The sequence below is a fragment of the Antechinus flavipes genome, chromosome 2, assembly GCF_016432865.1.
Source record: "Antechinus flavipes isolate AdamAnt ecotype Samford, QLD, Australia chromosome 2, AdamAnt_v2, whole genome shotgun sequence".
Lineage (NCBI taxonomy): Eukaryota > Metazoa > Chordata > Mammalia > Dasyuromorphia > Dasyuridae > Antechinus > Antechinus flavipes.
In genome coordinates, this window is record NC_067399.1 from 123295110 (window position 1) to 123319443 (window position 24334).

Sequence of the window (24334 nt, forward strand, 5' to 3'; positions counted from 1 at the left end):
CGGTATAGAGGAAAGTTGGAGGTTTTGGCATTCTAAATTTAGGGCAGCTGGGTGGCGCAGCAGATACAATGCTCTGGCCTAGAGTCAACTCTGTTTGCCTATTTTCTCATCTGTAAAATGAGCTGGGGAAGAAAATGACAAACCACTCCAGTATCTTTGCTAAGAAAATACCAAATAGGGTCACGAAGAATCAGACACGACTAGAATGACTGAACAACAACAAATTCTGAATTTACTCTAACTCAGCATTTTCCAAACTATTTTGGCAAGCTAACATTTGGGAGAGCTTGAGATATATTGACTGATAAATACCTAAATAATGATACAATTGGACTAGGGCTTTGGAATGTAATGGAGATAAAGATAGAGGATGGAAAGGGAAATTTTGCAATAAAAATAGACTAATTAAGCTTCTTTACACATCTATAAAAGAAAGCATCACAGACTTATAAAGAACTGGCTTTGGAGCTAGGGAGAGCTTGCTCTTGGATTGAGTCCTGTCTTTGACATCTACTGACTGGGTGTCTCAAGGGATATCTGTCATTTAACCTCTTAGAATACTCTTGGTCAGAGGTATCAAATGTTCAGCTGGTTCCTGCCACAACCCACAATATTCCCAAATATGGCTTAAGTCAGATTGAAATATAGTTCCTATATGATTTTAATTTGTTGATGTATTAATGAAAAAAGAAATATATAAGAATTGTGGTTTCTAAGTTAACAAGTGGCCCACTGGGATCCTTATGTATAGTTTAGTGGCTTCTGTTTCCATGAGTTTGATACAATTTCTCTAGATTCCTCTCTAAGAATATAAATTGCAGAGAAAGGTCAACATCTTTTGACAAAGGTGTTCATTCTAACTGCCTCTATGGCAATGAAATCACATTTCTAGTTCCTATCCAAAATTTGCCTCATATGATACATATTTCTTTAAACACTATTTCACATTTCAGAAGGGGAGATACTGGTAACATCAAACTTTTCTTTTGGAACCTCCAATACATTGGAATTCCCATATTGTTTGGGACCCCAGGACTCCATGAAGCACATTCAAGCAAATGCCATTCTGAATAGTTAAACCATTCTAAGTAAATGACTCCTGGACATGATAAATTAGTTCTCTTGTGGCATTTGGTACCATGTGCAGAGTTTTCCATCACCATCTGTTTCTGTACACTTTATTCGAAGGTCTCCCCAGTGGGATAGAAAGATGGATCACCTTTCTTGCAGCAAAATAGAGAAAAGGAAGGTTTGGGGATCATGCTGACTTAGGAAGTGCAAGTCAATAAAGGAGTTAGGAAGGAGTAAAAGATCAAGATCTCAGAGATTCAGCTGGAACAATAGAGGCAGGTTATTTTTTTAGGTTCAATTGGATTATTTTGGGTTTGGTGTTGACCAGTGAGATGCCAATAGTAATGATTTAATGAGTGTAATACAAAAGACAATAGACTGAGAAGCAGAAGACCTGCCTGGGTTTCTTCTTTCTTCTGCTATATTAGATTCTTGACTTAAAACACTTGACAATCTCTTTGGGCCCCTCTATTCTCTTCTGTAAACATGAGGGGATTGAATTATAAGATCTTGAAGGTCCTTCTTATCTCTGACATTCTGTGTTTGGTTTTCTACAGTTCTTTTCCAGATGGCATGTAAATTCCTTGGGTGCAGTTGTTTTTGTTAGTATATCATTGAAACCAGCATAAAGTGGTTAAATGATGATGAAATGTTGATTGATTTTTCTGTGACATTATAAGTTAAATGTTAAGATTCCTTCAGTCCTCATACTCTATTTTCCTATAATTTCATCAGTTCTGACATTCTAGAATTCCTCCCAGTTCTAATACTCTTTGTTCTCTAGGGTCCTGTCTAGCTTTGATATTAATTATCTGTATCTTTGTTTTTATGGACAGCATTCCCTATACATATTCATCAGAGCTTATTGACTAGATACAGTCCCTCTCCTCCTCCTCCTCCTTTTCCCCTTCTTTTTACCTGGTGTCTGCCAGGAATCAAAGAAATAAATAAATAGTGCCCTTCATCCATCTCAACAAGAAACAGGGAGCAGGTATGTTGGGATAGGTTAACCTAATTAAGGAAGAATAGGATAATAATAAAGGGTTGTCAGTTCCGTGAATGAATAACAAAGGTTGTAGTATCTCCTTTTCTGGAAGGCTTCAATAACAGGATAGAATCTGTTTTCTGAATAATTGAATGTTTTTCCATCTGAGGAGGTGGGTGGATATAGAACTAATATTAGAAATAACACTTTTTCCAAAGTTTTTTTGCATCCATTTGGAAAGTCACTCTTCTATATGGATCTCAGTTATTTTTTTATCATCAGCAAAATTATCTTAGACTAGATGAAGTCTAAGATCACTTCACGCTTTAAATCCTATAATCTCATTTTAACTTCCTTAAAGGATAAAGAGAGATATGGCAGGGCTTAGTGTCTTCATTTGATACATGAACAAGCTAAAGCTAGAGATTGTTCTCTCCCTCTGCCTCCATTCCCTCACTCTGACAGACTCCTGTCCTTCCTATTATAATCATGATTTACCGTCAAGTTCAAGTTTCTTCCTCTCCACCTCTTTCTTATATTCTTCCAGTTCTTGGTCAGTGAGTTGGCTGAAGGGATTTGGGGGTTCTGGTCCCACAGGCACTGTTTCCTCTGAGTCATCTTTGGTAGCTGTGTCACCCTTGGAGGCCAGGTGGCTTTCTGTAGACTGAAAGTTAATTGCAGAATATATGTCACCCCCGATGACTATGGAGAAACAAACCTATCGATTATTTTTTCAACGAACTTTTTCTGAGATTTCTGTGGCCCAAATCCTGATTATCTTGCTAGGGACAGACTAATGTGCACCTTTTTCGGGAAATAAACAGCTCAAGGTGGTTTTTTTTATTTTTTATTTCCAGGGGCTGACTCTCCCACCCACGTTTAATCACCACCCAAATTTAGACAGTGTCTCCTTTGTAAAAGCCTTCAGGTCTCCAAAATCAAGCAGGATTGTCAAACTAATGTTAAAGAACAAAATCAAAGTATATCACAAACTAAAGAAGACCTATCTCTAATACTGTACTTCTGCATTTTGCATTTCTTAGCTAGGATAATACTGTTCAGCTCTTCTCCAAGAAGCTTAACCCTCATTGGTAAAACCCCACAAGGATCAGTGCCAGGGCTTTAGGAATATTACTAACAATACTATTTCTAATACCATTAGCAATATTATTAATAACTATCTTTTTTTAAAGTTTGCAAAAAAGCCTTGCAAAAGACTTTACATAAATTATCTCATTTGATTTTCACAACAACTTTGAGAGGTAGGTTACTGTTAACCTCCTTTTGTAGATCAATGACTTGTCCAGGTCACATAGCTATAAAGTATCTGAGTTAAGATTTGAAATGGGTTCTTTCTTGCTCCAAGCTCAGTGCTCTTTCCATTGTACCCTTAAGCTGATTTTTCTTCCTGATCACACTACACCAAATGCTGAAGCTGAGTTGCAATTAATCAAAACTCATAAGCAACATACACATCAAGTCACTGTCAGCATTCTAAACCATTTATACCTAGAAAGAAGCATGTTGAGGGGACTTTGGGCCATTGTGCAAATATTAATTGATCCTGTTTTTACCATTAGGACAGAACATTTTCCTGTGTTGACTTCTGTTTACCTCTAAGTAAAATTCTTTGAAGTGGTAATAGCAGTGATTTTCTAAAGAATCAAAAATGTTTCTCTTTTTTGCAAAATATTATCTAAATTCAAACATTAAAATAACAATGTGTTACTTTCTCTTTCATCATAGCTTTGAAGCCAGAAGAGACCTTGAAGATCATCTCGTCTAAATTTTTCATTTTTCAGATGAAGTAAATAATGAAAGAAAACAAGGAAAAGTGACTTGCTCAATATCACACAAGTAGAAAGCGGCAGAGCTCAGATTCAGCTCTAACTCCTCTGACTGCAAATATAGTATTCTTTCTTCTGGGGGCCCTATCACAATTTATCTGGAGAAGTTCACTTCATTACCATGAGCCTGATTCTCTAGTTTGAAGATTGGAATCCAGATACCTTTTAAGGCATGGATTTTTAACCTGAGTCCCAAGAACTTATTTGTAAAAATGTCTTTAATAACTGTATTTCAATAGAATTTATTCTTTGTATTTTGTTTATACACTTAGAAACTTCGTCCTGAAAGGGGGGTCCATAGGTTTCAATATACTATTAATGGGGTCCATGTTACAATAAGATTAAGAACTTTTGTTCTAAGGGAAGACAACTTTGGGGTTAAGTTGGTAAAAATGAGGCTATCAACTGTCCCTTCCCCATTCTGTGGGAAATCTCTGATTCTGCTATGTTTCTACTTCCCCTCACAGCACTAGTGTGTCTGCATACAAGGTTCAGAGTCTGGATGTTGATAATTATAATTCTCCATGACTCAGCTTTGACTCGAGATGAAACTAGCCCAAAATTTAAAGGGAAGGGGACAGAAGAAAAATGTTTTCCTTTCTGCATCATGTGTATATCCTCCAGAATTAAAAGGAGGAAGGCTAAACAGTTTCTTGTTTTCAAAAAACAAATAAAATAAATTAGAAGGATAAGATTTTGGGGTAATTGGGAGTCTAGGTCTGAATGAATAGAAGTAGAACTAAATGGGAGAGGTAGGCATGAGATGAAATACAGTATAGAGGGAAATGAGTGATGAATTGGGAATTAGACCATTTGGACTTGTTCCTCCAATTCTCCTACTTTCTACTTGTGTGACCTTGAACCAGCCACTTAACTTTTCTAAGCCTCTATTTCCTTATCTGCAAAATGTATCCCTCTTGCCTAGCATAGTGTCTGTATCATACTTGATTGAGTATATAACCTCTGATGTCCCTTCTGGTTATAAAAATCTAAAATCCTTTGAATCAGGAAACCTGATACTCCTTTTCTCTATCCCACAATTTTTAGTTGTCTCACTAAAAGCTATACCCAACAGAATGAAAGGAATTTTGGTTGCTGACCGGACTCCTACTCTTTTCTGCTATGACACTAGCCAACAGCTGTGACTGAGGACCTGCTGACTTTACATCTTGCCGATTTTGCTCCCGAATCTGGAAAAAAAAACAACAACAGAGAATCAGTTGTTATTTCACCATGATGAGATAATGGACCCTTTAGAAGATGGCATTACTGACACATAATTGGTATTAAGTAGTGATTCTCTAGTGTGCTCTAGAGATATGTAGTTCATGAAGATCCTCTAAGTGGACTCTGAGTTTGTCTCTTGTAGTTTCTAACATAATGTATTTGCCTGGAATTCTAGGCCCTCTATAATCTGACCCCACTTTATCTTTCCTGTTTTATTTAATATTACTCTTTGTTTATAATCCTTACATTTTTCCTGAATCTAATCTATGCCCTGACTTTCCTACCTCCAACATTATTTATTCTTTATTCTCTTTTTTTTTCTATGCCTTATATATCTTATCCATCTATTAAACCATAAGCTCTATATCCTATCTTAATTTTTTTCTTAACAAGTAATTTTTTTTACATAGCAAATGCTTAATAAATACTTATTGAATGAATAGATGGATAAATGTTGTGTTTATTACATAATGCTTATTTTGTTTTTAAATAAATAAATAACAATTATGATAAGGATTCTGTAATACTCATGAAATTGAGATTTTGAGAAGCCAAGATGGCCAGTGGGAACAGGTAGGTAGATTCTCTGTGGGTTCTCTAATTCTACCAAAATAGCCTTTTACTCAAACACTTCAAGAAATATTATTTGAGACTGGAGCTATTGAGATGTGAGGCACAGAGTCAAAAATGAAAACAAGCCATTTATGAAGTTATGATGTAAGTCAATAGTAAGTACAATAAAATTTGATTTATAGAGATCCAGTTTGCATTCATTTTCTCAGATGCAGCTATCGGACATCTTCACCTCATGAAGAATCTGTGGCATTGGGGACCTGGGTTCATCCTGAAATCACAACTCTAAGCCCTGACATGGTACCAAGGGAGGAATGACCAGAGGGGATAAGCAGGCATCACTGTACCTTGTTTCGCATTTCCAGCACTTCCTGGGGGTCCGTATAGAGAGGCACAAATTGGTTTGGATTTTCAATTCGGATTGGCATTCCACTGCTAGACTTCTCCACCTCATCTGCCTTCATCCACTGACAAAATACAACACAGACAAGGTTAGGCAAAAGAATAAGGATGTACAAAAAGAGTGTGTTCCCTGAAATCCACAATCTGCTTGTTCTTCAGAGCTGTCAGAACTATTGTTTCTCCAGGCTTCTTTTTTAGATCTATCACCTACAGTAGGATTTGGAAACCTCTGGCCTGAGTGATGAAAAATGCTACAGACTACTGTCAGCATCATAAGCATACAAAGGGTAGCCTAGGATATTGTCTAGAGTGCTTAGACTCAGAGTCAGAAGGGCTAGGTTCAACTCTCCACTTGTGTGACCAAGGGCATCCATGTTATTTAGTCTCATTGAATCTCACTTTCTTATCATCTGTAAAATGACATAATAACACTTTAATAGAGCTTCCTGTATGGGAAATCACACAACAGGATTATTGTGGACCTCAACATTTATAATTGGAAAAGAACAAAGTAGTTTGGGATTCATCTCTCCAGGACAAAAAGTTATATCAGCCAAGGAAGGCATGGAGAGTTCAAGTATGAGAATGAAGAATGGGAAGAAATTCTTCATCTCTGGGATTAATCTTAATTCATTAGTGATGAACAGTAAAGGAGTGCTTGAGTCCTATACATTCCAACCAGACAAAAAATATTTATTAAGTGCCTTCTATATTCCTAACACAGTCGCTGCCCTTGAGGAGCTTAATGGGGAGAGAAGATGCAAAACAAAGTATCTATAGGATAGATTGGAGATAATGAGCAGAAGGGATGAGAATTAAGGGGGATCAGGAAAGACTTTCTCTAGGAAGTGGGATTTTACTTTTATTTTACTGTTATGTGAAGGAAGCCAAGGAAGTGGAGGAAGAGATTAAGAGGTTGGGAATTCCAGAACTGTATTTCATTTAGACCAGTGAAAATGCTTGGAGTCAGGAGATAGATTGTGGTTTCAGAGTACATTGAGGGTGGAGTGGTACAAGATATAGGAAGACTGGACAATGAGCCAGGTGCCCAAGGAAGCAGTTGGAAGAGAAGATTTGAAGTCCTAACCATTAACAGATCAAAAAAGGAAAGATGGAGGGAGAATCAGCTTTCAAGGATCCAAATTCCTTCAACTGATTGGACATGACCCTATTCAAAATCATGAATGGAAAGGCAATGGGAGAGTGCTTGCTACCTCCTATTGGGAGTATGTGATGGAAGGTCTGAGACAAGCCTGTAGCCCAATTAAAATCTGTCTAGGTCTGAATGAGGCCATAGTATATCGGCTGTACAAAAGTTATCTTTATTTTTATTGATTTTACTTCCATGGATATAGCTAAAGTGTTTTTATGACCAACTCTCTTATGCTATGCTCACATGTCCACTAAAGTCCCTTGAAACTCAGAAACCAGGGAAGAGAGAATCCATGGATGCGATTAAAAAGATGAATCCATATAAATAATGACTGACTAAATGGGGACTACTATCTACAAAAGAAGCAAGCTAGGGGAGAGATGTAGCTAGCCACCTCTTTAATAATATTAATAAGCTTGGTATTAGCCAAGAGACAGCAACACTATAGAGCTTGGAACAAACTGATATTGGCTCAATTCATTTCTAGGGAGCGCCTAGGTCTGCCAGCTCCAGTCTCATTAAAGAATAGGATCCAGCCCCTGGTCAGCAGTGCTCTTTGTGGTCAAGCCCTCCCTCTTCAACCCTTACTGTGGTTTTGGTGCGAGGACTGCTTGTGTTCCTCTGGACCTCATCTGCCACATTGATCCGAAGGTATGTGTTGGGACTATTTAGCCAGCGGGTCTTCTCTTTCTGCTGCTTCTGAGCATGCTGCCTCAGAGTGGAGATGGGTGCTCCATCCTCTTCAAAAACAAAGGCCGTGACAGTGGCTGGGATCTCCACCTCGCTTTTGTGCTTCGCTTTCTCTTGGATAAAAGGGTATCGATAGGTGTAGCCTGTTCGGTAACCCTATGAAGAGAAATATAGGAGTAAATTACCATGGAAAAATTACACATTACCTTGCACCTTTTACAGTAAATATAATTGTCTCATGTATTGAATGTAATTGTATTAAACAGCTAACCACTGGAGAGGAACTTTATATGAGACATGGTAACAGCCCTCAGAGTTCTGGAGCAGAAGGTTAAGAAGTATGTCTGGCAATAGTAACACACACTTTTATGAGAAGACAAAGGCATCAGAGCGGGGCAGTGTGCTATATGCGGTCCCTGAAGGAGAACTTATCATACCTGATAAGGGGATCACAGGCGGCTTGGGTAGGGATTTAACAGGTGAAAAGCACAAGAGACATGTGAACTTAAGCACAGAAAAAGTATAAGATGTATTGCAGGTTTGTCTAGAGCACAGATGTTCAACCTTTTTTGTGCCATGGACCCTTTTGTTGCTCTGGGGAGGCTTCTGGATCTGTCCTGAGAACAATGTTTTTAATTGTATAAAATATAATTCATAGGATTACAAAGAAAACCAAAAGTTAGTGAAGACAACAGTATATATTTTTCTCATCCAAGTTCACAGACTTCCAGGAATCTATCTGCAGAAATCTTCATAGTCCATGAGCCCAGGTTAAGAATATCTGGACCAGAGCAGAGGAAAGCACTTGGAAGAGAGTAACAGGAGACAAAAGTGGTTAGGTAGAGGACCACCAAACTGCAGAGTGCCTCGTATGCCTGAAGAGATTACACTTTCTTCGAGGAGCATAATATACACACATCAGAGTACTGCTGTGGGTGTATGATGCTTCCTTTCCATTACATCCATCACTTGAGCCATGCTATCATGCAACTGGATGGTGCCATTTTGACTAGACCAGTAAAAGAAGGGAGAGTGACAGGGGCCACTGAGATTTGGGTAAAGCTATCGTTCCTGGACTAGAGGAGTCACTTCACTGGGCCTTATAATTCTAGACCATGAAAACTTGACAGCCAGTCATTGATGTGACTGTCTCTTTTGAAAACTGACACCTAGTATTTAAAAATGTCAGAGTTAGCAAAAGATCAATATATGAAACAATGATATCTGGTACAAGATGAGTGCCAAGTATACAAGGACACATTGATTATGGGGGCTCTTGGAAAGAGGGGCTTAGGTAATAATAAGTCTGTTTAATTCAGATTAAAACCAAGGCTGAAGTACAGTCACCATAAGGCAGCTAGGTGGTGCAGTGGATAGACTACAGGACCTATGGTCAGGAAATAGCTGTTTAGTCATTTCAGTAGTGTCCAACTTTGCATGACTCTGCTTGGGGTTTTCTTGGCCATTTCCTTCTCCAGCTCATTTTACAGATGAGGAAACTGAGGCAGAGAGGATTAAGTGACTTGCCCAGGTTTTGAAGCTGGATTTGAAATCGGAGATTCCTGACTGTAGGTCCCGTGCTCTCTCTACTCTGCCACCTACCTGTCCTGTGGAGTCAGGTACTTAAATAAAATAAACATATTTTACTCCAGCTTCCCAGTGGGTTGTTTGTAGCTTGCAAAAGACTGTGGAAACAAGCCCCTACTTGCAGTTCCACTGTATTCAAAGGATCCTATTTGAAATAGTCTGTCCACATGGGCCTAAAGAATAAAATACAAGTTCCTTTTCTTGGCATTAAAGATCTTTCAAAACATGGCTCCTATCTGCCTTTCCAGACTTATTCTTTATAGAATCTTATTCTTTCTTTATATAATCCACTTTCTAGCCATTCCAGACTAGAGGTTTCTTGAGCTTTCCTTGACCTTTTCTACATATATGAATTCACATAGTCTATTCTGTATACCTGGGAAGCACTCCCTTTATATTTCCACTTTGAAAACTTCTTCCTACAAAATTCCACTACTTTAAACTTTCCCTGATCCCCCCCAAGCTGAAAGCAATTCTCTCCTTAAGTCAAATTTCTTATAGTATTCTGGCATCTGTTTTCTTTCCCCATTGCCATTTACCCTGCACCATATTTGTTTTTGAATATGCTGTATTCATCTGTATATCTCATAGTGCCTTATATGTAGATATTTAATGCACCTCTGTTGAATTAAATAGTATTATTATCAGTTGTATATTAGAGCTAAAATTTGACTTTCAAAGCTGTTCTGTATAACTGTAGAAATCAGAGGATCTGGGTTTGAATAGTAGATCTGTTACTTAGCATGCAAGGCTGGGAATGGGATGCCAGCAAGAGAAATAGTAGTGTCACCAAGGTTAAAGGGGACATGTTGCTGCTCAAAGCTACTTGTTATTCTTTAGACCCATAAAAACACTGGGATGTATTGTCTATGCTAGTATTAAGAGTGGGGTGAAAGGGTGGGAAGAACCTTAAGGACATGAAAAGAGGTTTGAGATGTAGTTGGTGTTTACAAAAGAAAGTAGGGTATATGTGAGGAGTTTATAGAACTGGTTACATATAAAGAATTAGTTTATATAAAGTGAGGTGGGAAAAGAGGGAAGGAGAAAGGGAGAGGTAGACATGAAGTAGATTGACCTGGCTCTGTTAAACAGGGAGCCCTCATGAATCAAAGTTGGGAGTCTGGATGCTAGCTAACCTCATCCTATGCAACAAATATTGGGAAGCTTGTTGAGAAGAAGCCTACTGAGAGTATGTATTGTACAGTATAGCAGAAAGGCTATTTTTTTTAGTTCACTATAGTTTCTGCCATGGTGAGAGCTCTGGGTAAACAAAAGGGCATAAAGCCCAGAGCATAAATGGCAGTGAGTGACTGTGACATGGACCACCTTTCTGACCTGCGAAAGCTGTTTCATTCATCTGGGCTTCAGTTTGCTCATCAGTAAAATGAGGAATTTAACTAGATGATCTCTATGGTTCTTTCTTGACTTAAGTCCTATGATTCTGTGACTTGCTTTGACTTCCACAAGAGATTTTCAAGAATTTATCCTATCTTCCTAATTCTCCATTGATTTCCCACTATCCACACCTTTACTTTCACTGGATGGTCTCTCTTCTAATCCAAGACATTTAATGTGAGCTCCCTTATCCACCTTTAGGATGATATAAAGAGACTGGGAATCAGAAAGCATGAATTCTTCAATTCTGACTACTATGGCTGAAACCATGAGGCTACCAAGAACTAGAAGGAAGTAAACCTAGAATCAAGAGAAGTAGGTCCAGTGGAAATAAAGAATTTTTGATCAAGAAGATCCAGTCAATTGGTCAAGATGCACTTCAATCCTAATGCTCTCTGAATTAATACAGATTGCAAATTAATTTCATGGTTTGCTCACAAGGAGCAGAAGAGTATTCATTAAAGGAGCATGAACACAAAGGAAGCTGGGTCAATCACATGGTGACAGTGAAGGATAAAAGATATATAGCTGATTTAGTGCTTTATTGGTACACATTAAGATGTCTCCTTATAAAGAAAGGCTTCCGAATTTGGGTAGATAGGTTTTCTTATGAGGGACCAATGGAAGAACAAGGACATGAATTGCACACAATGAGAAGGCATGGATGGGATTCAATTGTACCAATGGAGACAACATCCACATCAATAAAGTCGTGGAAGTATTGAAACATAAATTAGTGGGGTCTAGATTACTGAAGTCTTCTAAATTTTTAATACCACCAATGATGTCCTTCAAAAAAATCCCTCTGTAAGCAAGTCTAAGTGAGGTGGCAAGCAAAAGGCCTGTGGAAGGGGTGGCTCTAACTTCAGACTTACCAGATTATCCAGCATCCTCATGAGAGCCTCAAACTCATGCTCCCCTAGCCGACTCTTCTGCATGGGTCCAAAAGTGCTCCCAGCCCATCGCACCGAACCCACCTCATGGGGACGATGTTTCTCTCGCTCTAGCAGGATGAGGTTCTCTGACCCTCCTGCACTGGACAGAGCGGACACCTAGAATAAAGGTAAAACCGATCTAAGTATGTTGGGGATAAACAATAACACATGTTCTGTCACTTAAGTTTACAAAGGCCTTTTCCTACAACAAGCTTGTGGGGTTAAATAGAGCAAATATTTTAACCTCATTTTGCAGATGAAAAAACTGAGGCTCAAAGAGTTTAGTTGCCTTGCCTATAGTCATCTAGATAATAAGTTTTAGTATTGGAATTTGAACGCAGGCATCCTGATTCCTAGTCTAGCATTCTTTTTTTAAAAGTTGAGATCCATCAGGATGATTTCAGAAAGGCCTAGAGAGACTTGCATGAACTGATGCTGAGTGAAATGAGCAGAACCAGGAGATCATTATACACAGCAACAACAATACTATATGATGATCAATTCTGATGGACCTGGCCATCCTCAGCAATGAGATGAACCAAATCAGTTCCAATGGAGCAGGAATGAACACCCAACAAAAGAACTCTGGGAGATGACTAAGAACCATTACATAGAATTCCCAATCCCTCTATTTTTGTCCACCTGCATTTTTGATTTCCTTCACAGGCTAATTGTACTCTATTTCAGAGTCCGATTCTTTTTGTATAGCAAAATAACTGTTTGGACATGTATACTTATTTTGTATTTAATTTTATTTTAACATATTTAACATATATTGGTCAACCTGCCATCTGGGGGAGGGGATGGGGGAAGGAGGGGAAAAATTGTAATAAAAGGTTTGGCAATTGTCAATGCTGTAAAATTACCCATGCATACAACTTCTAAATAAAAAGCTATAATTTAAAAAAAAAAGTTGAGGTCCAAGCAACCTTCTTGAGCCACCTGACTTTTCTCTTTTTTTTAATACATACTTGAAATAAAATAAGATAATCACATCAGAGCTATATAATAAATCACTAAGTATTCATTAAGGGACTACCAGCAACTCCCAGGCCACTGGTCCTGTTTCCAGTCCACTTCCATAATCATTACCCAAGGGAGAAATTCTTATGAAGAAAGAACTATTTGATATGTAGAGGGCATGAAGTTTAGCTGAAGTAGCAAGGCACCCTAAATCGAGTTAATCAGTTAACAAGCATTTATTAAGTGTTTATCATGTGTGGTGAATATTTTTGGGATACAAAAAAAAGGCAAAAATAGTACCTGCCCTCAAGGAGTTCACAATCTAAATTGGTGGGAGAAAATGCAAACCACCATATACTTTCTCTCTTTTTCTCCCTCTCTTCCTCTCTCTCCTTTTTTCTTTCTTTCCTTCCTTTCCTTTCCTTTCCTTTCCCTTTCTTCCCCTTCCTTCCTTCCTTCCTTCCTTCCTTCTTTCCTTTCCTTCCTTCCTTCTCTTCTTCCCTCTTCCCCCCCCCCCCTCACACACACACACACACACACACACACACGCAGACAGAAGATAAGTTGGAGATCATCACAGTTGGTGAAATAGGATCCTGTCAATGCTCCAGGTATGGAAAACCACAGCCACTATTATCCCTCTAGGGCCCCAAAGGGAACCCATGAGTCCCGGGAATAGCAAAGCTCCCTGGAACATTGGCCCTACTTTTGGCCCTCAAAGCTAGCATCTAAGGGAGTTGTGATCTGGTTAAGAGGCAGTTACTTCAACAGGGCTGCTGCCTTCCCATGGGCAAAACTACTGAAGGCCCAGACAAGAAAGTTCTTATCACCCAAGTCCTGGGAACTGTCAAATTATTTGACATCAGAAACAGATATGATTTTGTCAAAACATTAATGGAGATGTTAATTTTACATTCTGAAAGAGTGATTGGTAATTTGTTATTTATTTTGAATCTTCCCTGATATCCTGTTAGACACATGACAATGTTCTTTTTTGTTTTGCTTTACTTTGTTTTGTATTCCTTTTCTGTTTTTCTTTTTTTTTTTCTTACTATGTTTTCTCAAATAAAATAAAATTTAAAAACCACTTCCTGATCCCTTCATTTTCATGGAAGAAAGTATCTTGATACATTAAAAAATTGTAAGGATTGCAAATTTTTCATTGAGGCAAGACTACATAGAGACTCAATGTCCGGAAGGTTTTAGCACTTTAATCACATATTCATTACAGGAAGGATTTTTTTTTTTGGGGGGGGGAGGTTGGGAGGAAGTTGTAGTGAGAAATGATGCTTCACAGAAATGATATCTGCCTTTTTGTTCTTACTTTCCTTCTTTGTCTGTGAGGACCAATGGATAGGAGGCAAAGGAAAATTGCAATACCTCAGATGCATATAGTCCATTTTGGTTTGTTGGAAGCTTACTCCTCAAATAATTTGAAGGGGATATGAGTTGGCAATAAGAGATTAAATGAGGTACAAAGACTTTCTATTTCAAGGCTAGCTGGAGAAAGTAGATTCAAGGGCAATTTAAATGCCTACTGACTCTAATTATCTGTTTTCTTACAGAGTTTGGTTGTTGAAGACAAGACTATGGGAACTGTCATATAACCCCTTTCCTTTTGCAGGGAAAGTCCTAATCCTGACACTGGATTTTGAAGAAGATGCTTTTCTTACTAAAGAGCTACAGTGGATTCAATAATCAAAGTTAAAAGAGAAACAGTAAATATGACTTATGGGGAAGGAGTGCTTCTTCAGGTGGGAACTCCTGTTGAGGGACAGAGGTGTGGTGGAGCCAGCTCTGGTTTAAGAGAATAGATTATTAAAAACTTCAATGTGAGCAGTGATGTTTTGGCAAAGACTGCAAATTAGTACTTAATTATCCCAGACTTAAGAAAGTGATGGAAAAAATTTAATAATTCAGATTAAATTCAAAGAACCACTTTATAAGAGTTAGTTGTTAATATTCCAGTAAACCACATATTGAGTATACAGGCTCAGTAGTAAGTAAAATAGCCAGAAGAATATACTGAGAGAAGAAGAGAGGAAAGAAAAAGGGAAAGAGAGAAGATGAGAGAGAACAGAAGTGAGAGAAGGGAGAAAGAGAAAGAAGAGACAGAGAAAAGTTAAGACACAAAGACAGAAGACATTTATGCTCTTGCAGTATTATAGGCGTGAATAGTCCCTCCAAAGATGCTTCCTAGCCATATATGTTCTCCTTTATATACGTGCCAGAAGCACATGTTCTTCATGTATGTGTATTCCATCACATTCCCCGGGATACTCCAGTATTTCCACTGACAGTGCCTTTATTTGTGATGGAACCACCCTGTATGTCCTCTAATAAAAGTAAACATATTTGGCAGAGAAATATGAACTATGGTTTTGAGTGGATTATAGATTTAGAATTGGAAGAGAGTTTAGAAGTTGTTTAATCCAACTTGCTTATTTTGCAAGGGAGAAAATCAGGGCCCAAAGAGATTAAATGATTTGTTCAAAGATCATAAAGGTAATACATGAGAAAACCAACATTTGAACCTGTGTCCTAACTCCAAACCCAGTATTCTTTCCATTATGTTGCTCACTGAATATAGACCCAGGGAGTATTTTTTCAAGAGAAAAGTGGGATTGCCCCAAGGTATCACATATTTTGTAGAAAATGGATGGGGACATCCATATTACTTGGCAAAACAAAGTGAAAGCTGGGAAATAGACCCTCTGCTTACCAGACTTGCACTTTTTCAAACCAGCCTTCACAAATAGAGTTTTTATTTCCTGAATATCAATTGCTAGCCTTGCATTATTAGCTTCCCTGAATGCCTGTCAGAGGCTTAGTCATTAGTTGAGTCAACAAAAAGCTAATTCATAGATCTCATAGTCAAGAGTACTAGAATCTTAATGTTAGAAGAGTCCTTACATCTCATTTAGTTCAACTTGCTACATAACTCAGAAATCATCTTAATGATATCCCTGACCAACGGTCATCCACATCTCCTTGAACATTCTAGTGCTGGAGACCTCATTACCTCATGAATCAGCCCATTTACAACCAGATCAAACTTTGTCAAAATTCACTTCCTTATAAATTTTACCCTTTGCTTCTACTTTAATCCTTTGGAGCTACACAGAATATAGTTAGTTCTATCTCGTTCATTTGATTCCCTTTGGAATTTTGAAGAAAATTATTAGAATGGATATTGACTTTATGGATATTATTTCTAGGCATAAAGATTTAAGTAATATTCTGCCAACTAGAGTCCTAAACATGTTTGAAATTATCCAGCTGATTATAGACACCAGCATTGTCAGTGATCATTATTGGGTCTCCTTTTGTCTTCCTTTCTTTTTCTGGCCAACCACTCTCATACTGTTGGACAGTTGAAATACCAGACAGAAATACTCCTGAGTCATAAGGAAAAGAATGTTCTGGAGGCCCTTCCCTTGCAAGCACACCCAAAAGTCTGGCTCAAAAGATAATAGTTAATTTACAGAGTGAACATTTACTTACCCTGAATCATCAAATACTATAAATCAGGGCTTGGTTTATTGTTTTGTTGATTGATTAGATTTAAAAACCAATGCAGAAGATGTTAATAATGGAGATTAAACATAAAATTATGTCCTATATATATATATATTCTCTACCTCTCCTTCGCTCTCCTCCCCCCTCCAGTTAAACATTTATCAGCACACCTTTTACTATCTATAGGTGTTATTTGGTGATTTAAAGTGGGCAGAAAGAAGTCATCTGGCAGAGTAGTGCCTCATCTATTAATCAGCAATCAATTAAGCACAAACTATGTGTCAGGTATTATACTAGGTACACTAGGGCATATATAAATACAAAGTGTAAGTCATTCAATGATCAGTTAAAAGAATGGGGAACAGTTAGCCTGAAGAAGAGAAGATTGAATGGGGAATGAAACAGAAGAACAAAAATCCCCTTGTAGGAAAGAGAAAGACCTTTAGAACATTGGATAGACCCTCTGTGTTGATCTTATGGAAAGACTTAGAAATAGGAGTCACAACACAGGATGGGCATATAAGAAGAGCGGGCTATGATCTTCATCAGTAGAAGAAACATTAAAATTTATGAGATGACAGACCTGAGTTTGAGCAATGAAGATGATTTTCTTGTATGATCAAACCACTAGCTCTTAAGACAATTCCAGAAAAGGAGTTCCAAAATATTTCTAGCCATTGTGGTATTGGAATTGTCAACATTTCCTAACTAGCAAACAGACCTGTAAAAATGGACATTGTCAATCATTTTCTCATTGCTGGAGTTCATTGTAGAGGGCTGAAACTCTTGAATGATTGCACTGAGGGCTAATTACTGATTGGACAATACTCGATGAGTATATGCTTGGAAAATGGTCCTTCCCACTATCCTGTGCTGGCTCAATGATTGGTGTATACAGAGAATTGTAGGAGGGACTAGGGGGTGGAATAAGACGAGCCAGGGTCACTTTGGCTGAAGACGAGGGAGAAGGAGATCGCAGAGATTCTGCTTCCATTCTGTTCAATCCTGCATCTGAAGACCAAGAATAAAAACTAAGGACTTTTGCTTATCCTGACTCCAGCTGGTTCTGGGGTGTCCTGGGTGTTAGCACAGTCATCACAGTTCATAATGCTGCTGTGATGAGAATAGCAACAAGGAGAACAAAGAGTATTTAGGAAACTTAAGATTCAACTCCTAGCTTCTACACTAATCAAATGTTTGACAAACAAGTCACTTAACCTGTTTTGTCCTCATTTCAGTGTCTGTAATAAGAGAAAGTTAGATGATATGATCTCTAATGTCCCTTTTACTTCTACCTAAATATACGAAATTGTCAAGAGTAGAAATGTTTTAGCAAAGGTATCTCTGTGAATAGACTCCCAGGCAGTGCTAATCTATGGATGAACTTAATCTCTTCTGATTAACAGCTTTTTTTTAAAACTTTACTTCTTTACATTGCTATCACTATCAATTAGAAATTTATTTGACTTAACTTCTAATTGTAGAGTACACATAAGAAAATTCAACTCCTTTCTTTCTGGGCATAAGTGAAGGATAATACTTGTACAATATTGTATATCCTGACAGATACAATTGCTTTGTTGGTTATTTTTTGCTGAATTTTTTTCTCTTAAAATTTTTTTATATATTCACTGGGATAAAAAAGAAGGAAAATTTGTATTCAAAAGTTAATATGATAAAAAAACACAGTGTCAATAAAAATAACATTTTAAAAGTTAAAAAAAGTCCTCTTTTCTATGAACAATCCTCCCTAATGCCCACTCAGCTGAGAGTGTTCTCTTTTCTCAAATCACAGAACCTCAGAGTTATAAAGAAATCCAAAGATAATGTAAGTTTAATCCCTACCTGAGCAGAAATCCCCTCTATTGCTTGAACAGGTAATCAGTCAAACTGTGCTTGAAGGTCTCTGGAGATAGAAAACTACAATCTCTTGAGGCAGCCCATTCCATTTTGGGAATAGCTCTAATTTACTTCTAAGAAGGATTTTCCTTATATGAAACAAAATCTACATCTACAATTTCTACTATCATTCTTTGTCCTTTCCCCTAGGGCCAAGAATATGTTTAATAAATTAAACAATTATGTTTCCTCTAATTCTTATCTTGTTGCTAAACTCTTCCTTCCCTCCCTCTCTCCTTCCTTCCCTCTCTCCTTCCTTCCTTCCCTCCTTCCTTCTCTCCTTCCTTCTTTCCTTCCTTCCTTCTTTTTTCTTCCTTCTTTCCTTCTTTCCCTTTCCCTCTCAATATTTGACCATGTCTTTCCTCTACTATTAGATTAGAAACTTCTTGAGAGCAAAGACTATATCATATTTTTCTTTTGTATTTTTGCAAGGATCATAATTCCTTGTACAGAGTAGGCACTAGATAGATTACATAGATAGAAATATAATATATATAAATAAACATACACACACATAAATATATAATAAGTGAATGAAGAACATTAAAAATGCCCACCCTTTTGCAGCAGCACCACCCTCCCAACTCTCTGAATCTTCATGGGTTTGGGTGGCAGATGGAGGCAAGGACTGCCTGTGTTTCTTTTTGCCTTCCTGCAGATGGCTCAGGAAGCTGCCAGCCACTGTTGGGTAATGACCCACTTTCTTTTAGCCCTGGGCTGATCTAAAGCAAGGAGACATGGCCCTCAGGAGAAATGATGAGTGATGTTCTGATAACCTCAAGCCACTAAAATTGATTGTAACAGGATTGGCATGTTTCATATGGTCACAAAGGCAGAGAGGTGGGATCCCTACAGAAGCCAGTGTTGTCTCAGTTCTGTTGCCAAAATTGTTGAATCATGGATGTCAAATGATACTCAGAGTGGATGGTAATCTCATTGTTATGTTCCATATTTTAAAACTAGCAGAGTGTGGTGGAAATAGTGCTGGGCTGGGAGTCAGAAACCTTAAATTTTAATTCTGGGATCTGCCAGCCCCCTGGACTCAATTCTCTCATCTATAAAATGGAGATGACAATTATTCCATCTTCCTCATAGGATTATTGGGAGGACATTGTTTTGTAAACTCTAAAGTTTAAAGGTAAGATATTAGTATTGTTGTTATTAAATAATTAGCAAATTTGGCTTTACCAATGACTTTTTTAATGTCAAAATGAATAATAATCCATTTAATCCAGATTTTGTTCTTTTCTCTCCAATACAACAATAATAAAGAAGGTTTAATGTTTAAGCATTTAAATAGTGCTTTAGTGCTTACAAAAGAATATCCTTCCAATAGTGTCATCCCCTTAGATCTAAAGTAATACTTTGTACTTCTCTAGTGTATTTGTGATGGGGCATTTTGAGTGTGTATCTTTTACCCCCTACTAAATAATAAACTCCATGAGAGCAGGGAGTATATCTTATGTAATGCAGTATCTCCCTAGTGTTTAGTTCAATGAGCACACAGCAAGTTCTTAATAGATGGGTATCCAATTATTTTAACAATTCTTGTAGCCATTTCCCCATTATTTTTATTTATTTAGTGACAACATTTTAATATGCCTTTCATTAATGAATTATTCATCATAATATATCAGAGCAACAGGCTTTTGAACCAGGAAAATGGAAAAGCAATGCAAATTTTTGTCCAGCGGGGAGAGTACTGCCTGCATTTGGAAAAGCCAGAGTAGGAAGGATTTGATTTCTGACTCGAACTGCTATGTCAGAACCTACCAGGAGAGGGCAACAGGCCATTAGAACGACTTCTGACAAAGAGCTCAAGAAATTGTCTCTAAAGACAGATTCCGACTATCGCCTTCTCCAATCACTTGTCCATTTTTTAACCCATTTTGTGCCAATCTTATCTCATTCATATACAGACATTTTTCCCCACAGGGCTATTCTCTCTCCTTTTGCCTTCTTCCCTCCCCCCTTGCTCTCTCTCCCTCCCTTCTCTTTTCTCTTTTCTCCTATTATCCCTCCCTCACCCCTTCCCTCCCTTTTCCCCTTCCCTCTTCTCTCTTTGTCCTTCCCTCTCTCTTTCCCTCCCCCCTCCCCTTTCTTTCCCACCCTTTCTTTTCACTTTCTCTTTCCCCCTCCCCTTTCTCCTGTAAACTGATGGTCCTTTCAATTATTTTTTTTTTCTCCAGTTCTCCTCTAAGAACTCTTTGGTCTGGCCCTTCCTGTCTGCCCTTTCTGGGCCTCTCCATCTCTCCCCTCCTCCTCCCAAGTGTTTCAGATTGACCCTGCTGCCTTTGTCCTGCTCCTGGACTTTTTTTCTTATTTACATTATAGTGTCCTAGATGGAGTAATAGATATAGAAGATTTAAACTGGTGACATAATAATAATTATTATTCACATTTATATAAAACTTTAGGGTTTAAAAAGTACATTGAGGCTTATTTCCTCAGGTAAGTTTCCTTATCTTTAAAATGAAACATGTTGTAAAAATATACTTTGTAAAATGTAAAATACCATATAAATAGGAATTATCATGTTTATTACAGAAAGTTTCTTGAGAGAATATGCTGACAGCTAACTAATTCGATAAAGAGAACCTAGTTAATGTGATAATAAAAGTCATACAAAACAACTACCTCTAATTCCTCAGTGATCCATTATCACCTCAGAATTATAGAATCTTAGGACTGAAAGGAACTTCAGGGCTCATCTTATCTAAACTCTTCATTTAGTAGATCAGAAGGCTGAGCAAAACAAAAATGACATGCCCAATGTCACAGGATTTGTACTTGTCATATGGGGCAGCTAAGTGATACAGTAGATAGAGTATCAGGCTTGGAATCAGGAAAAACTGAGTTTAGATCTGGCCTCAGACATATACAGGGTGGGTGTCTCTGGGCAAGTCACTTATATTTGCCTCAGGGCATCTATAAAATGGGGACAAAATGAAGAAAGAAATGTCAACCATTCCAGTCTCTTTGCCAAGAATACCTCACAGAAGTCTATGGGATTATGTTGAGTCTGACATGACTGAAAAATAAAACAACAGTTTTTAAGATATAGTTATAGTATTCTTTCCACTACACTGAACTTGATCGTTCAGCCAAAGAGGACTTCTTGCTGTTCCTGACATAACACACTTCATTTCTGTTCTATTGTGTAGTTTCTTTTTCATATTCATTCTCACCTCCCCTGTAGAATCCTTTGTTTCCTTCAAGACTTAGCTCAAGTACTGGACATTCTACAAGGAGCCTTTCTTGGGCAAGTAGGTAGCACAGTGGATAGTGTATTGGCGCTTGGAATCAGAAAGAATTGAATTCAAATCTACCTTCAGACACTGAATAAATAAGTTTGTCTTAGTTTGCTCAACTGTAAAATGAAAATATAATAGCACCTGCACCTATCTTGCAAAGTTGGTGTGAGGATCAAATGAGATAAGATTTGTAACACACTTAGCATAGTGCCTGGCACATATTTGGCACCATATAAATGCTTATTGTCATTTTCCCCCTCTTCCTTTGATTTCCCCCAGCTTTTAGTTCCTTCTCTCCCTAAATCATCTTTTATTTATTTTGCATTTATTCTGAATATATTTATTTGCAAACACACACGCGCGCATACACACACACATATACAAACACATATAATATATACACCCAAATATATATTATCTCCTCTGATAGACTGTAAGCTCTCTAAAAGGAGAGATGGTATCATTTTTGTCATTGTATTCTTAGTGCCTAGTACAGTTTTTAGTATATAATATATAGTTAACTGATTGATAAAATACTAGACATCTTCCCAAATAACATATGAATTTTAATATTGCTCTGGAGCCATTGCCTCCATTTGTGTTTGTCTCATGGCAATATTTTGAGTATAAGAGTTTCTGGTCTTGGCAGAACAGAATCAATTATAGCCCATTCCCAGGGCCCAGTTCTAGGGGGACATTCATTTACCTGTATCTCACAGGCTGCCTGTAGGTGGAAGATCTTATAAAATGCTTCCTCAACAGTATCACCCAAAGCGACCACTCCATGATTTCTTAGCACCAGGATCTGCAGAAGATTATAACACAATTAAAATCACAAACTCTCCAACAATCATTGTAAGAAAAAAACAAAATCTTATTTTAAAATTTTTATTGGTTTCTTTTCTTTCCCACTGCAAAGTCTTAAATCACTCTTGTTCACTTGTTTCTACATTATCTTGACCCAAAGCTTCTTTATCCACAGTAAGGTTTTCTTTTTAAAAAACACCTTAAATCTAACAAAAAAAATGTCTCTCTAAAACAAAGGTTATGTCTCAGGTTTCTCTGGATGGTGCCTGAGGCTTTGGACTTTGTAAGCCTGCTGGGTTTAAAAACCAATTTTTTGGGGGAAATCACATATTTTATAGTGGAAAGAATTGTAAATGAGAGCATCTGTGCTCTAGTCTTTGCGCTGCCCTTAACTAGTTGTGCAACTATGGGCAAGTCTCTTAAACTCTTTGGAACTTTACTATTGATTTTCCTGAGAGACAAGTAGCCTCATTTCTCACCTCCAGCAGTGAGTGCACACATAGCATATCTTTATTGGGTGAAAGCACTCTGCTTAAGTTTTTTCATTTATAAAATGGGGGTGGGGAAGAATGATAAAAGAGATGATCCCTAAGCTCTATGATTCAAAGTGATCATATACATTGTCACTGTTAACACTGGCAGCATAAAACTCTGTTTGTTGAACATAGATAATAGGGATTGTGCATCTGGGGTAGCAAAAGATAAAGATTCAAGGAAGAATAAAGAAGAAAGACAGGAGTGAAAAAGGAAGACCAGAGATGGACATGTTTCAAGAAGGTGCCTCTTTGGGGCAGCTGGGTAGCACAGTGGATAAAATACCAGCCCTGAAGTCAGGAAGACCTGGGTTCAAATCTGGTCTCAGATACTTAACGCTTCCTAGCTGTGTGACCTTGGGCAAGCCACTTAACCCCAACTGCCCCAGCAAAAAAATAAAAATTTTTAAAGTGCCTAAATTTCTCCTGCATGGTTTTCTCAAAGTAGTTAGTAGAAAGAGAACAGAATTTGGAACCTGAGGGTTTGAATTTGATTCTCGGATTTTGAATTTGATCCTGCCCAATACCTGGATGACCTAGGAAAAGTTGCCTTAGTCCCTTCATCTGCAAAAGGAAGGATTGATGTGGATGATCTCCAAAGTCTCAGAGACTTTCCAATTCTAAATCTTAACCCTAATTTTGTGAATTCATGTAAAAATTAACATCAGTCTAGAATCTCTGTCAGTTTTAATGATTTGTCTGTGCAGGAATTCATTCCTGGGCTGAAGCACATACCTTCACTTTCTCCTTCTGGCAAGAATCTGCCTTTCTCCTCTCTGATGTCAAAAAATTGATGCCTTCTGATCTTCAAAGGCATATAATTATGAATGTTCCCTTCTTGCAAAATCTCAGAGCACTTCAGTGATGTTAGAATCAAATCCTATTTTATAATATTCACTTAGGCATTCAAATGTACTGTTGCTCAATGGGTACAGATTCACTAGATATAAGAATTAATTTTAAGTTTCCATTTATATTAATTATAAAGGGTTGCCATTTGTAAAGTTCCCAAAGCCTATTCTTTCCATAACTTCCCAAACAACCAGATCTACCGGGATTTAAGCTTTTTCTTTGGCAGTTTGTAGACCTGTGGGGATCAGTGTATAAATTCTCTAATCCATCTAAGGTCTATCATCCTGGCTACATAACTTACCTATAATCTCTTTCCTTGATAAATTTCCTTCAATATGCTTATGATCTATGACCTCTTTAGAGGTCATTTGTCATGAGATCAGCCAGAGATTTTGACATCCCTCTTTCCATTATATAATTGGATGGATTATAATCTCTTTTTCTTCACTGTCAACAACATTCTAATATATTGATCACTGAGGGGCTGAATATTTCTGCTTTGGAATAAGTGTTCTCATTATTGTAGTAAGCTAATTTTTGTCTTTTACTTCCTTTCAATGCAGAAACTTGAGAAGAACATGAAAAGCTTATAGATTTGTGAGAAAAAGTGATGTGGACAGACCCCTCTCAAATTCCTCTGTA

General features: G+C 37.7%; 1 protein-coding gene across 4 annotated transcripts in view; it reads right to left on the reverse strand.

The window, feature by feature from the left end:
• Positions 1 to 24334, reverse strand: part of ADD2 (adducin 2) — a 165619-nt gene that overhangs the window by 18972 nt on the left and 122313 nt on the right. For all 4 annotated transcript variants that reach the window (XM_051975485.1, XM_051975486.1, XM_051975484.1 and 1 more), the window contains 6 exons: positions 22207 to 22305; positions 11806 to 11982; positions 7847 to 8104; positions 6051 to 6170; positions 5004 to 5093; positions 2555 to 2720 (listed from right to left, as the gene is read on the reverse strand). In XM_051975485.1, coding sequence (XP_051831445.1) covers positions 2555 to 2720; positions 5004 to 5093; positions 6051 to 6170; positions 7847 to 8104; positions 11806 to 11982; positions 22207 to 22305 — 910 coding nt within the window. The remainder of the gene's footprint in view (positions 1 to 2554; positions 2721 to 5003; positions 5094 to 6050; positions 6171 to 7846; positions 8105 to 11805; positions 11983 to 22206; positions 22306 to 24334) is intronic.